Genomic DNA, 16,564 nt, shown 5'->3' on the forward strand with positions numbered 1-16,564 from the left:
GCAGCGCAGGAGAGGGGCGTCGCAACGTCAGGCCCAGAGCTGGTCCGTCCGTCGTCCGGCCGACTCGAGGCACCAGAGCCGCGGATTTTGCGTGAGATATAGAACCATACACACACACGCGCGCGCGCGCGTCGTACTCACACAGGCAGCCAGCCAACGAAGCACCCACGAACGCCGGAACGCAGGACGCACGCACGCGGTGTCCCGCGTGGACAGACGGACAAAGTTGCTCGGTGGCACACGTGTGCGCACCAGTGTGTCGGTGGTCCACAGTAAAAAGTTGAGTGTGTGACACAAAATACAGTGGAACCGAAAAAGATAGATATAGAGATAGAGAGGAAGGGAAAGGGAAAGGGGGCGAGAGAGAGAGAGAGAGAGAGAGAGCGAGAGAGAGTGAGAGAGAGAGAGAGAGGGAGATAGAGGGAGAGAGAGAGAGAGAGAGAGAAAGATCCGCGCGCCACGTGCCGTTGGAGAAACTCGAGAGTGCGCGGGCTTCAGGATGGGTCGAGTGTGTCGCTGGCCGAGTTGAACCGCGTTCTTTCTGCATGGGATCGTTCAGGAAGTGGATTAGCGCGCGTAGGGAGGTGCAGCTCCCTGACAGTGTCGATGGTGACGTACGGCAGTGAAACGGTTAACCTGCAATCGAGATCGCCGGGCGCGGAACCGACCCGGTCCTCGCTGCGGCGTGCCCCGATGACGTGTCCACCCGTCTAAGCACCCTTCTCCCTGATTCAACCCGGGAAACCTAGCCAGGAATCGCCGCGACTCGCAATTGCTATAAACGCAAGAAGGGATGTCACGGAGAAAGCAAGCCCGTCCGAGCCGTGCCCACCTCGAGGAGGATCTTATCCAGGGGCCTCTGCTGATCAGCGCCGTGGAAAACTTGAATGTGAACCGTAAGTGAACCATCACCGCATTTTATCGCCTAGGGACCCGCGCGTTCGGTGCCTCTTTCCTTTCACTACTCTTTCACGAAGTATCAAACAAATCCGTGGTAAATTGGTTATTGCATTGCCCAGTACGCAGTCAAATTGCAAGTAAACCAAATGTCAGAAGCGCAGGTTAATTGGTTTATGAGATGTCTGTTTTGTAAACGCTGAAATTTTTATTGTAGTAGGAAATTTGTAACTAAGGAATGACATGAGCTAAATTTCCCGTAGGTACTGCATTCTTCTCTAAATAGTAGGTAATATTGTAAAGATTTTAATATTGAAAGTGATCTCTCCAACTCCTCTACTCGGGTATCTAACAAGGTATTCTATGGTGCTCTGATAACTTTCAAACTGTTTTCTACTTTTGACGATGATATTCATCTAATATAAGACACCTGTGTCTTGTCATTACGTACGTGAGATTTAACCATACTTGAGAAACTTTCTAAAAGGTTCCACGTTCGAATAGCTATTTAGACTGCCGTATTCCACATCAAGTGTCAAATTTCACGTGAAATTCTTGTACATCTAACGTAGTATAGGTTATTGCTGAAGATCGAAGTGTTTCTTTTCACAACAGATCAAGCTTTTCTTAGCCTCTCATTAAGGATTGTCGATAGAGGCCGTCGGCGTTGAGTAAACTGTCGCAAGTGATCGAAACTCGCTTCTCGACTATCCTCCGTCGGACTTCTCGCACCGCAACTTGCCAATGAGCTGCTCCAAGTCTTTCATCGAAATACTATAAGTAAAATCGAATCGTTCAATAACAGTTTGGCGATGGTTTCTAAAGGTTACTAAACTTTTAGGCGAATCTGGAATTGTTGCAAGAAGGAGATGTAAAGAATCGGTTGAGTATAACGTACATTTCTTAACTAAAAAGATTCTACTGTAATCCTTAGGCAGTTTGACAACAATTTCCGTAAATGGGCATAGGAAAATGGCAGGTGAAGGCAAGTTTCTCGATTTGGTTCGATAATCAGTTGAAAATTGCTACTTGTAATTTCTTCTGCAAATGTGGACAGTATTGAATGCACTTAAACTACATTTCCCGCGTAAAATTCTTCTTTTCGCGTTAGAATCTAGATTATCTGTTCTTGCTTGTCGAATGTGAACGATTATGTATCAACAGGAAGAAAAGCCACTTGTTATATTGAAGTAGGGATACTCGAATCCGTATTGTATGCTCTACCTCAAGCTAATTATGATTCGATTTTATGCTTTATTCGATATCATTGGATTTCTGACATTGCTCGTGACTTCTCATTTTTGTCATGACATAGGAACATGTTTATTTTGTGATTCTGCATACTATAGTCTTAAAACATGCATTACTGCATCTTCAAAAAGTCTCTTGTAAATATACGGATAATTTTAAGTCCTAAATAGCAAATGGAGCATGAAGATGACAGAGCAACCATCTTTCTGGCGTTGAACTTTTTATACATATGTATTAGTACCTTGTCTAGAGAGACCAAGAATATAACATAATGAAATAAACAACATGTCGAAAAATGAAACCCAGTGATGATTTAATGACTTGAATCACTCGACACGTTTTTGATATTCACACACCAGGATACACGGTCTTAGGTTTCTTTATAATTTTCACAGAATAAGTTTGTTTCTAACGCTTTTAGTAATGAGATACTATTTTTGTAACACACATTTCCTTCTCACACGTTTAAAAATGCAAGATCTTCGGATTACGACATTTTTAAACAGAAAAATACTTAAAAGAAGATGTTCAGAATAGGTATTTAGAAAACGAATATCTTGCATGATTTACATAGTCAAGAATATTTTAATTTGGTTGGAAATATACAAATTCCAGTGTGACTATTTCCAATTTTGTTTGCGCTACATTCTTTGGAATTGATACGTACATTTCGTAATCTCTTCGTCGAAACTACTAGACTACTTGTCGTTTTCGAATTTAACAGAGCTTAAAATGGCCTCGACTTTTACAGAATCATTATCTAATTACACAAGAGTTGTAAATATTTTGAACAACAAGACGTAAGACTATAACGTATGAACTGTATTCATGTTTTTAATTATGCTTAAGCTTTAACATTAGTAACATCCGAGATTAAAAAAATTAGTACAGAATTCGGTTCATCAACAGTTAAGCGTCACAATTTGAAATTGTTTTAAAACATTTAGATCTGAAAGCTCATATCAGTTGTAAAATAAGGTCTTATCATTTGAGTTACTTTATAATTTCCAAATAATCAATATTTGTAAACAATGTAACTTTTTCTTAATTATTTATCATTTGTTTAATTCAAAATATTGAAACTGATTTCATTCAAAAATGGCAGTGCTTAGAATAGTGAGTTGAGTTTTACAAACGATCTTGTGAATATTTTGCTATAATTTCTCTTCTTTTTAAAACATAGACAGTTGTGGCAATTCCTTTTTGTACTGACATATTGTTTTCGTTATTCTTAGTCGTCTGAATTAAGAATTGTCTTTCCAAAGAAGTTGCAGACACTAAAGTCGTTGTTTCAAAACTTCCGGATTGAAAAGCGATTCTTCTTGGCTTCTTCGATAGGGTTGACCTACTAATTAATCGATTTAGCAAATTCAGAACGATGAAACTCCTTCCTTCGATCAAATTTTTACTGAAAAGAGAGCAATTGTTCGTACTAAAGATACACCTTGTGATCTCTTTCATCCCACGCGATTTGAAAATAATAATGAGAAGTGCAGCAATGGATAGGATTGGTGATAGGTCTTTCAACATCGTCGAGTACATTTTAAAAAATTGATATGAAATTTCACTGATAATCTTATATTTAATTAAAATTCAGATCTACAGTTCATAATTAAATCTCCCAATTAAAATAGAAAAAATTGTGAGCATTAAGAAGATCCAAATTTTAAGTATAATAATCGACGGAAATATTTAATCTTTATACAAGCATAAAAAGAAATAAGAACGTTACCATTAAATCGAATTTAACAATGAAATCTTATCAGATAAACGGTTCTAATTAGGTTAAAAGAAAAATGTTCGCTGTAAGAACTTTATGACTCATAATTACGTTTACTAATTGTAGAAAACTTTTATATGTATTCGAACTTCCGGAGATGCATTCTTCGCAAGACTTTCCACATTTTCCTGATAAAATAAATGTAGAACGCAGTCTCTGTATGAGAAGAAAATACAACAGTGAGTCACAGTAAAAAAAAGTTAGGAGATAAGCGTCCTGTTCGAACAAAGTTTCCGCAAACATTTGTTAATTATTAGTTGTCTGGTGAAACCACTTCGATAAGCCGTATCAGCGAGCATAGTGCACGGTGCACTGGTAAAATCTTATCTATTTTAGAAAGAACAATTCAGTGAAAGTGAAAAAGCGAGTGAAAATTTTGTAATGTTCTGAGCGAAGATTGAATATCTTTCTGCTATCACAATTGAAATACACATATAGAAAATAGATGAAATCTCATTAAACGTATAGGTGTATGTGGATAAATAGAAGAAACTGTTTAATATCACTGGAAACTGAATTACATAGTTCAAATTGAATTCGCTGTTACATAAATACAGATAAAAAAGTTCCTCGTTGTAAATGGTATTAAATGTTAATGTCACAAATCAGTCTACAGCAACAGTTTACTTTGCAGTAATCTAATTTGAAAAACTTCCGATATTAATAAGCTACCTTTTAAATTGACTTAAACTACAACGTGTTTTGCATTTTTTTTTATGACAGCGACTGCAGCCTTGCATCAGTCAGTCTTGCAAATTAATTCGTAGAATTGAATAGTTATTACAAATGAAATCCTTAATAGTTAAGTGAATATTTAAACTCTTTCATCATCAACGTGGCAGCAAGCTGTACTCGGTGAATCTGCCGATCAAAACTCGACCTATTTAAAGAGAAAATTTTGATGAATAGGAGTCTTTGGGTTGTATGTGATCGCTCTGTTCAGTTCTAAAGTTAAGAAACCCTGTCAGCTATTTATTTCACACTCACTGTCTGGTTTATGCATTTCTCAATTAAACGATAAACAGAGATATCGCGGACCTCGAACTACGAATTGCCGAATGTCCAGAGTTCCGTGTTTCTCGATTAATCCTCGGCCGCAGCGAGGATCCTTACCCAGCCTTTTTCATCACCGCCGCCATTTGTAATGGCAAATTGTCGCGAAACCAGTGCACACAACAGCACAATCATATTTCACGTGAGGCGAATACAACTTCATGACAGCTTACACCACAGCCTCAGGCGTTTCCCTTTTATCTGAAACTGAGATTCCATGGAGTAGGTGGCGTCAAGCTTTCTTGTTAGCAGTTTACGATGTCTCGTATAGTGAAAGGCTTAACCGAAGGGTACCGAAGAAGATGCCTCGAAAATCGTATTTTTATCGATACTTGTTTAAGTGTCACCGTTCTCATAAAAATTCCACAATTAATAAAACGAAGCGTCATCCTTCTAAATTGTCAATAGCAAATGGTGAACAAAAATTTATCGAGTTTGTTTCTCATTTTTAGTTCCTGGCTAAATTATAATACGTTTACATTGATTATTCGCTTCCAAAAAATATTTACACGTGCTTGCTAATTTAATTTACTTTGCAAATTAACTAAACTGTTGTGAATAGTTTCGTTTATGCACTCACAGACTGATAATACTCGTTTATTTTGTAATGTTCGCGTCATGTTGTATACTTTTGTCGTTTTAATAATCATAATTAATGATATTTTATTTATTATCTAAAAATTATCTTGTAACTACTCAATCGATTGCAACAGTGTCTGCAATAAAGCGTGAAGATGTAGGTAGTTGATAAATTGTTTGATAGTAACAACTTTATTTTTAAAACGACTATAGCGAATGTCTATATATATGTGTGGATTCCTTTCTCTTTCTTTTTCTCTCTGAAATGCTGCAAAATGGTGTATTGTCGGTCAAACGGTCGAACAGAATTGTCTGACATTAAATACAATCAGAAATTTGTACAAATATCGAAAGCAATCTTCTAAAAATTCTCAGAAAGAGGCACGACAGCCTTTATTTCCAAGTCGTATTTTATTACGCCATAAATTAAAGAAGTTATAAAATCTTTATTCGAGGCACGTCAAGCGCCACTCAAGCGATCGGCGCGCGATGCGGTATTTTTTCACGTTACTGTCCACACAGTGCGCTCGCGTCGAATTTTCTAGGATTTCGAAGGCACGTTCGAGGCAGCTTGACAAATTGAGACCGAGACAAAGATGTGACAACAATTACGCAGCTTATTATCGATCATTCGGTCGTAAGTAAGATCTCGGTTAATAGACTTAAGGTTCAATTTGAAACTAGTGTTATTTTGACGCCTAACTTTCGAAATATCCCTAAATTATCATTAGATCATGGTTTAAGCCTTGCTCTCAGTCCTCAACTATTGACATGGACTCTAGTAGACTCTACGTGATATATTTTTATTATTGCTCTCATTTAAGTACGGAAAAGTTGATACTAAAAGTCGGGAATACATATCATACTTCATTTCTACATTCCAACTAACAACATATTCATTTTATAAATATGTGACATCGATAGGTTTCAAGGAAAGTGTTCGAGTCCGAAAATTGTGCGTCCATAGTTAATACACTACCTTATCGGACCCTTGAGTAAAAGAGTGTCCAGACCATAAAGAATTGGTTAATCGGAATTCTACTTTTTTCAGTTTAATGACGAACGTAATCATATTGTGTGTTCTTCATATAGGCATATATGGATACCTTATTTTGTCAGGTGACAACAATATTACACGCAATATTTGGTAACGAACAATTTAAGTATATCCGAGCATAAGGCTAACGACATTTCGTTGGAAAAAAGGGAAAAGTCAACTTTCTAAGAACCAAATATGAAATACGAAGGCCATCGTGTCCTGAGCAGACCTCTAATCGCCTTAAAGCGTAATTAGCGTAACTATAGTAATTGATGGTTGGATAGTACGGGTAGGGTAAAGAGAAAGGTTTCGGGAATCATTACTGGGGACAGTTTTGTAATACAGTTTGACTGTGTAGGCGAAAAGTCGCGTACAGACAAATGGAGAGGAATCGTGGAGAGCTCTCCGGTGTTGACAACGAGCTAAGAGGGTGTGTTGGCTCGTAATGCGACTGACAAGCGACTAAGCACCGTCTAACATTCGGCTTGACTGCATATTAATAGATCCTAATATACGTGTCGCTCGGCATCGTTGCGCCCGCTTCGTGTTTGTTCCGCGAGCTATAGAGGACATTGGGCCGTAGATGATTTTCTGGCTAGAGTCCGACAGCATTTCAACGCAAAATCGACCGTCGATTGTGAATCATTGCTGTTGCGAAACGGTGGGGAATCGTTTTGAATTGGCGCTTCCCATCACTAACATACTAATGCCTATATAGCTACGATAGCTTGTCTTTGAAATCCCTTAATAGCGACGATGCGTTTTGTTAGTAATGGCAGCAATCGTAAACTGACCGATCCCACTAATCCGCGTTGCAAGTGAACCATCAATGGCAACTGTACTCACGAACACCAATCCATTTTGTGAATTTCACTAATAATATTTGCATCGGTGAATTGAAGAACAGTCATGATTTAGAATAGCCATTTTGAAATAATCTTTAAGCTATATCTAGACTCTAGACCTAAAGTGTGTTAAATCACATAGAAAACAAGTGGACTTTATACACTCTGACTCTGGGATCTGGATACATGTAATGCACAGAATTAAACGTTAGAATTAAATCTGTGGTCGTAAGGCAGAATAATCTGTGTCATATTTTCAAGAAATTCGAGTTAAGACTTTACTTGAGATCTACGATATAAAATTTATATTTGAAGAAAGAAGAAAGGGCATTAAAAGAATTTTTCACTTATAAATAAGGGTTCAAGAAGGCACAAGTCCATAAGACAGTATTGAAGTAGAAAACTTTAAACATCAATATCTCGAAAACAAAAATATGTGACTCAGGCCGTTTTGCCTTATAACCACAGAAATATCTCAAAATGTGGTTTTTGGATTTGTACCATTCTTCAACTCATCGATTCATTAATAGTCTACAAATTTAGTAGAGATATCGATGCCACCTAGTTCAAATTATAAATCAGTTACTTTTCAAATTCGGTTATAGATATAATAGTTGCTTTCATTTAAAACTCTATCGCGTGCACGTTCTTTCTATATTTTTATTTATATATTTCATAAAATCGTTTTTGTATAACTCTATGTATATGTATAATAGGTTATACGCATGTTTATAAACAAATAAATAAATAATTAAATTCACATACGACGTGCTAGTAATGTAGCTGTATTATATTTAGTGAATACAAAATAATTCATGAGAGGTGTAATTGCTTATCTAAGTATTTATGCGATTCTAAAATTTGCATCTCGCCGAATGATAGAATTAGTTCTGCTATCGAGGGAATGAATTTCGACTAAACGAAGGAACTTCGATCAAGAAGTACACACATTCATCGTAACAGGCTTTACTCTGACAATGGGAACTATTTAGGAACTGATTGAACCGATGGGAATTCAAAAAATTCGGAAACTCTGAAAGCCACGCAAACTTGAACGGAAAGGTTAGGTGACAAGAAGCGAAGAACGCTGGAAGGAAAGCACCCCCTAGTTTCGTAGGAGAAACAATTCGGAACCGACGCAGAGATAGCCAATAAACCAGTTTCAAGATCGTAAATTAATCGCAGAGATTCCTTGCGTTTTTCCATTGGTTCGCGAGTATGCGCGCCAACCTCGATATTTTCGTATTGTGTCTTCCACCGTCGGTGATTTGACGCCGATGCTGCTATTTCGGATCCGCGATAGGCGTTCACGAGAAATATGCAAATGCAGAGGCACTGGCGGTGCCCGAATTCTTATGAATCAACGATCGACTTGGGTTCATCGTCATGTCGGTCGATAATCCGGATAATTATCTACTAATAAATTGATGCGTTTTGTTACACACAAATCTGTAAAGAAAAATTAAAAATGTTTAAAAAGATGCAAATACCATTGTTGCTCGAGTATTTCAATTTCCAATTGTTTATTTTATAAAAACCTAGCATAATTAGAGACTAAAAATTGTTGTGAGATCTAGGCATGTCTGAACTGATTATGACACAATCAAAATCCTATTTTTACCGTCGATTAAATGCATCAAAGTAAGAAATCTACTACACTGATTGTTCTACACTTGAAATTGACCAACTCGCCTCACTTTCGGCTTCAAAAGGTTATAGGTATGCAAACGGTCGTGGAAAGTCGAAGGCTACAAAAAGAAAGAAGACAATAAGACTTCTATGTGATATATATACACATCGTAATCTATTTAAAAATAGTCGGAAAATATACAACCACGTCTCTTTCGACAAGAAAGAGAGCATCGTGTAGTATCGAAGAGAGGACAATAGAAAGAAAAAGGAGAATGAATGGCAGAGCAGTAGGAATCTGGGAAATGCACGGTCGCTTTTTTACAGTTGACAAAGCTGACATACCGGTTTCTTGACCTCCATCACGCGTGAATATTTTCGGTGTCATTATCGCGTCATTTTTCAGCGAAAGCGTTATTGTAGGAAAACAAGACGAAAGAAATGAGAGAAAAGGAGCACGCACTCTGCTCATACGATGCGTTTCGGAGAAATATCTCGCAAATTCAGATTTTAACTCTATCAATCAGAAAATCTTTCTAAAGGTTTAACAGGGAAAGTCATAACTATAACACCACAAACCACAGTCCAAACACCAAATTTTGAGGTATTTGATCGTAACATGCAGTTTTGTCTATTTTACATATCTGGACCCCAGAGCCAGAATGCATTAAGTGCACTTGTCTTCTGTGTGACTCAATACACTCTAGCTTGGATATCCGGATATAATTTTAACATTATTTGAAAATGGCTAATTTTGGACTTATACTGTTCTTCGATTCATCGATTCAATTCTGGTTTAACTAGCAAAAATCTTTCCAAATTGAAAATAATTAGATATATAAAGTACCCACGGCTCTTTATATAAGTCTCTTAGACAAAACGAACCACATTGTGCATCACTCTTTATTATCGTAATTCGATTATATTTTCAAGATTTGTTTTTGTAACTAATAATTTTCGAGGTAATAAATACATGTAACAAATATAACTATTTCCTAAATTTTCATTAAATAAATTTCTAATTTATTAGGCTTCAAAGAAAAGAAAAGTTATGTATGAAATTGTAACTTCTTGCAAAACAACGTGAACAGTCTAATGAATTAGGTATTGACAACATGTTTATGAATGAATTCGGTAAAATTCGTGTCGAATGAATTCGGTAAAATTTCGTCAGATGTTTGTTAATTTTATATGAATAATTCAAACGAATGGTTATAACTTCACCAATTTCGACCGTAGAATACATTCTCTGCGAGTTGAAATGTTTCTTTCTTTCCATGATTTTATGTTATTAAATAGACTCATTAAGGATTTTAATGATCTGAATCTCGATTTTTTTGAAAGTTTATATGGAGAATTTGTGCGGAAAACAAGAAAAAAAATCATTTAGTTAATTATAATTCGTGCTGAATTTGATGGATATTTGTAACAAAAGTAATTAATTAAACAATTTAAAAGTATTTCAGCCTTGTTGGCATTTACCCTGATGAGATATACTAATGAGAACATATTTTATGTTCAAAGTTCTGCGCTCCCAGTTTACCGGAAAAATGGCAATACCTATATACTTTCATATTTCTTATTACTGAAGCTATAAAACAAGTATTAAGTAAATCAGATCTTTTAAAAAGACGATAAAGAGGTTATCAAAGAACTATACAGAAAGGGTTAAACAGCTCAGAGAATACCAGTTATCGTTACAGTTATATCTGTAGGCATAAGAAAACTTTCAACAATACATAAATCTGAGATTTTTGTTGTGAGATTTGCTTATAAAAATTTGACGTTAACATGTTCCCTATTTAGCCTCCTAGTGTAGCGTACACTACCATAGACTGTTTCGTACCCGATACAGGCAACAATGAATGGTTAACTTCCATAGGTCTAAAGTCATGTGCAAGAAACTTGTTACATTAATTACTTACCGTACTATTAACTATAATGAATTGTTTAACAAGCAGAAACACTGACGATAGGATTATGGTATTTACAAACACAATTTTTAATTTACTAATAGTTTTACAAATACATGGTTAAATTTAATTTAAGATAAGATTGATCGTGAATCTAACAATTAGAGCACTATACATGTCTCTACTTGTTGGCTACTCTTAATATCGGACTTTACTACTACTGGAAATAGCAATGTGCTTTATCTACTTCTACTATTTCTACGAGCATCAACATTACTTGTTAAGAATTAACTTCACTGCGTACCTGATAAGGTATTTGTCATTATCCTTGAAACATTCTGTACAATTGAATGGAGGTCTTGCTAAAGAGAACGTACATAGGTTGGGAAAGGAGAGTAAGAGAAGAAATAGGTTGGAAAGCTGTCAGGAGGATTTACGAAGCGGCCGGTGCTCTTTGACGCCGACGTGGAATCGTCATAGTGGCAAAAAGGGGGCTAAATATGACCCGTCATAGGGACTCGCATTAGGCCGCCTTCGATAATTGGCGACCTTCGCCTCTTCTGCGAAGGAATGCCGCTGAAGGTTTTGCGCGAAACCGCCAAAGACCGGGCAACCTCCACTCCGACCACCTCCATCGCAACGCTTGTAATATAACAACAGATTATACTTCAATAATATTAGGGGGTGATTGAAACAAAGAACTTTCGGTAAATGTCATTGCTGCTCTAACCTTTTCGTAACTGAATGGTTCTTTTTACAATATTTTATTCTTATTTTTTTCTTGTTAAGTAGGCTTCCAACGTCATGCTAGATAAGAGTAGAACGAATCAAGTAGGACGTGTTCTATTAGTCACGAAAACGTTAAAAGAATAGATACACAACCGAGTTCTAACCATGCAGAAAATTTTCTAACTGTATTACCCATTTTATTTTAAACCACTGCGATTTCAATTAAATTTTGACAAAGTAGATATTTTAGCAGGACCTATTGCTAAATAAATTGAGTTGAAACGGAAGCTGATTATAAACCTTTTAGAAAAGGAAGATTTTTGTTCTTCAAATGCTCCAAATTGCACGAAATTTGCTTTTCTAGTTTATAAGAAAATTGGTCGAAATGGATAAAAGATACTATTTTAGTATCATTTTAGTATTGAGTAGCGGCGATAATTCATTCGTTAATCTTAATTATTCAGTTTTCGAAATAAAAATTTGTTAATTCTTAGTATTTAGAAATAACCCTTAGATAATTATTATAGACGTTGAAACACGTAACTACTATAGGCGATTTAACAGATTGCTAACATTTATTGCGTTTCACGTATATTACATAGTACCAACAAGTGATGAATAAAGATGAAATCCAATTGAAAGGTACCTGGCAGAGATCACAGGGAAAATACAGAAAAAGGAAATATATATAAATAAAAATTGGCAGCGTTTTCGCAGACACACTGTAGGAGATAAGTGTTAAACAAAATTTTATCAAACTACACAAAAAATGTAGGTATATCTTCGATAAATATTGTTAAAAGATTCTTTAAATATTAAAAATCATATAATTGATGATACGTGAATGAAATAGTTATTAATTTGATGTTGTTAATTAGATATTTGTAATAGAGAATCGATCAAAACATTATAGTAGATAACAATGAAGTTTTTCTACTGGTTTATTGTTGAAAGGATAATTTAGTCACGTGTATTATTAAAATGCAGTGTCGATGACTCGAAGAATGCTAGCCTTGAACTCGGTCCGCGAATAATTTCGTCGCGATTCGGTATACTAATCTCAGCAATCGCGATCACGACACCGGCCGCGATGTACGATTTATGATAACGAGGTTGCAATTATCGATTCGCGAAATTCATTAGTCCCACGGAGCTTGATTAATCGCGTCTCTCTTGAATTTTAACCGGATCAGCTTGTATTTTTAATCTCTTAATATCGAGAATAATATTTATCGCTATGTCGCTAAGATATTTTTTCATCCTACGCATTGACTCAGATCTAGTTGGTTTCCTATTCGAAAATGAATGGTAAATAGAAGAAAATGCGATAAGAGTTGTGTATGTATGACGCTTAGGAATACAGACTTTCGATGATAGCTGGCCGATAAATAATGTTCAAAATGGATGACAAGCTATAGACAAACAAAACACTGATTCGAACGAAAGGGACCTTGGTCACTTTATTGTGACACTTGTGGAACTTTTACTGAATTCTCATAAAATTGTAATTACGACTAAATTAATGGTTGAGTTAAAAAAGTAGAACATTCCATTAACTGCACACAATCTCATTTGTATGAAATTTTTTATTTATTTGAACGTTAAGAATAACATTAACCTTCTTTTTGGAACCAATGTGTTATGTGCTTCATACTCGTGGAAAGTTTAGAATAACTACTGTACAATGTGGTTGCACTGAAAGAGATATGAAAAGCTCGATAGAAGCGTAGCTTTTCACAGTTTAAAAGCATCTTTGAAATGTGCACTATCAAAGGGCCATTTTCACAGCTTTTAAATCCCCGATTTTTTCCTGATACCGGTTGCACTCATCCCTTTTATTCTCAAGTTAGCTATCTATGTATTCTATATCTCTCTTTTGACCCTAAATTATTTTTTTCAAATGTTACGTCAAACTTCAAGTAGATATTTACTTACTGTTGTAATAAAAAAGATCTAAATATGGTATATGCAATTAAAAAGAAGGAATAAAATAGTATAATATAAAGAAAGAGTGTGATTTAAATATCTTAAATTTCATCGAAATTAAATCGATGCAGTTACCATAAACTTTGATATTCTTTAGATTTGTAAAAATAGAAGAATTGTGAAAGTAGTTTGTTAAATTTCAAATAAGAGTAACGCAATATTTATAATTCAAAGGCATAATATAGCAGTTATGGAATGAAAAATATTGTGATTGCTGTAGCATAAGTATAGAATAATTATTGCACCAGAAATATAGATGGCCTGTTGCGTAACAACTACATACGCGGTAACTCTTGCAAAATAATTGTAGTCTGACTACCGTGCAATATATGTTCGTAGAGCTAATGTGCAACTGTGATGCCGCACAACATTCATCCAAAGAGTATGTACCAAAAGAGCTTGAGTCAAATCATTGCTAGACATCCAATCATCTTTTTCAAGCAATTCTGGCCGCGTGTACGAAGTAGTATTATCTGGCCTAAATCTCCTCGGTATGGTACAGCCATAGTGTCGCCTGTAAGTGGATACGCCTGGGACGATGGGAGCGTGGACTCTCGGTTCTTCATCCTCCATTATTTTTCGTTGAACGTTACCCTCCCCCGCGCCGACCGACCAGATTCATCCTCATAACTTCCATTCAAACCTCAACCGAAGGAATTGTGGTCTGGCAATTCCTTCTCAGCGACCCAGCACCTCCTTCTCCTCTAGATGGAACTGGGATATATATAAGAAGACTTTGAAGAAATTAATTAACTTGAATTGCTATTCCCACAAATTACACGTTTCTAATAATCTTCATCCCTCTATCAAAGCCACTACAACTCACTTGCGCCGAGGTATCATCGTGAAAAGGGTTTATCAAAATATCTTGAGAAGCACTGCTTATAATTTTTCCGAGCATCAGGCGCCTCGCGTGCGAAACTTTTTACCAGCAGACAGGGAAACCAATTTCGTACATCGTTCACTGGCATAGGTGAAGGGCAGCAACCCAATTGGCGCGGCGCCAAGCGAACGTTTTCAACGCGCGAACAGCGACAGGACAACTTGTTTCAGGCCCGCGTCCAATGATCAGAGAAGACGTCATAATATCGACACGGTTGCGACCACCGTAAATAACCATTACCGATCAGCCGCGACGACAAGATGACTCAGATCGAGTCTGGTTTGATGATCCTCGAAGAGCCTGTGCGAGCACTCGTAGAAACGAGACTTAGGTCTTGTAGGTAGAACGTGTGTGGATCGATGAAAACAGGAGAAACAGAAGCGTCTGCCAGTTCCAGGCAACTGACAACGCGTTAACCAATTACGAGGAACGTTCGGGTAATATCCGTAGCGAAAAACGTTTCGCCTCGCCTCGAAGATTAGAGGATTGGCAAGGGTGCGACGATTATGACGCGAGAATGGCGAACGGGGGATGCGAAACGAAATTGACTAGGAACCGCCCGCTGAACCGGTGCCACATTAAACACCGCTCGTTTAAGGGTGCCATATTATTCAGCCCCGAGCGAAAGGGTTATCAATCGGCGAGGTCGTATTTGCCTAATAACCGGCGACGAAGCGGAATGCGAATGGGCCCTGGGGCTGCGTTCCTTTCATTTGCGCCGTTGTGTCGTGCGACATCCCGCTTTCCGATTTCCCCTCGCGAGTCGGAGCCTATTCGACACCCAACTTCCAACCTCCAGTGGAACGTTATTTTTCCGTAAATTCGCGACCTTCATTGTCAAGGAAGGAAAAATGCATAGAAGTGACAGCAAAGCTGATTTCTGCTGCATTAGAATTCAAAGTGAACAGCAATATTTGAAGTAGGAGACCACAATGTCATCATGTTAACGTTTATAGCGTTTTACAATGTTTCTGAATATCTATTTAGTGAAATTATTAAATGTCTCGTACAGTTTAGGGTCCTGTCTGACGCATAGAACACTAATGTTATCTAGCAATTTTAATTATTAGTTCAAGGATTTCTCGTGGGTGGCGAATTTGAAAGCACTGAAATAATTTAGGGAGGCTTGAACCCGAGTGACGCTTACTGTAGCTCTTCACTGTTTACGATCAAGTTGAGAATATGCAACTTTCTACCAGTCGACAGAACGTGGCAATGTTTCAAGACGTAGTATGCGATTAACGTCATAGTGTGTACAATGGCAAGCACAAGGCAAGAGAAACTCTTAGATGCATATTGCATTCATGCCGAGAACAATGACACAAGTTCAAAACGCAACATTCTTTAGAAGATCGAAAAGAAAGTTTGACTTGCAAAGTTACATTATTACATCATAGAAAATTGGTTACCTAAAACTAATCAGAAAATTTGCAGTTTAAAATAAAAAATAATGTTAAATATACATATTAAAGCCGATACAAACTGAAATACAATCGCTGTAAACACATGACAACAGTAAAAATGTTTTTTCAATCTAAGGGGTAAGAAAGCAGGAAATTTTCCAACCATTGTATCTCAGTCTGTACCAATGTATACATAGAATTAGAAATATTTAATGCGATTAAATAAAGATTGAAAATTTTTGCGTATGACAATTTCCTCGCGAGAATATGATATACTGAGCCATAGACAGATTTGATAGTTTGATTGATTACTGACGGAAGACAACGTCATGTCAATGTCTTTTATTATCCAAACATTATTTACGTTTTAAATGAAATTAGCTATCTTATAAGTGTAGCTAACAATGTTATAAGTAAAGGTCACTGTTTTGATTTGTATTAAAATACACGTGTACTGTATATTAAGGAATTAAAAATCCGTGTTCTTAATACACTTGTACACGAATATTTAAATATAGGTTAACGTGATCGTAAAGTTATGAAATCAGCTATTCGAATTCAAATATTGATTCGACAA

At 36.6% G+C, this 16,564-nt stretch overlaps 1 protein-coding gene across 2 annotated transcripts in view; it reads left to right on the forward strand.

Moving 5' to 3' along the window:
* The first annotated feature begins 433 nt into the window (after positions 1-433).
* Salm (spalt major) overlaps positions 434-16,564 on the forward strand; it is a 53,008-nt gene continuing 36,877 nt past the window's right edge. For both annotated transcript variants that reach the window (XM_076388945.1, XM_076388947.1), the window contains exon 1: positions 434-896. In XM_076388945.1, coding sequence (XP_076245060.1) covers positions 794-896 — 103 coding nt within the window. In that variant the 5' untranslated portion in view covers positions 434-793. The remainder of the gene's footprint in view (positions 897-16,564) is intronic.

The sequence above is a fragment of the Calliopsis andreniformis genome, chromosome 12 (assembly GCF_051401765.1).
Source record: "Calliopsis andreniformis isolate RMS-2024a chromosome 12, iyCalAndr_principal, whole genome shotgun sequence".
Classification (NCBI taxonomy): Eukaryota; Metazoa; Arthropoda; class Insecta; order Hymenoptera; family Andrenidae; genus Calliopsis; species Calliopsis andreniformis.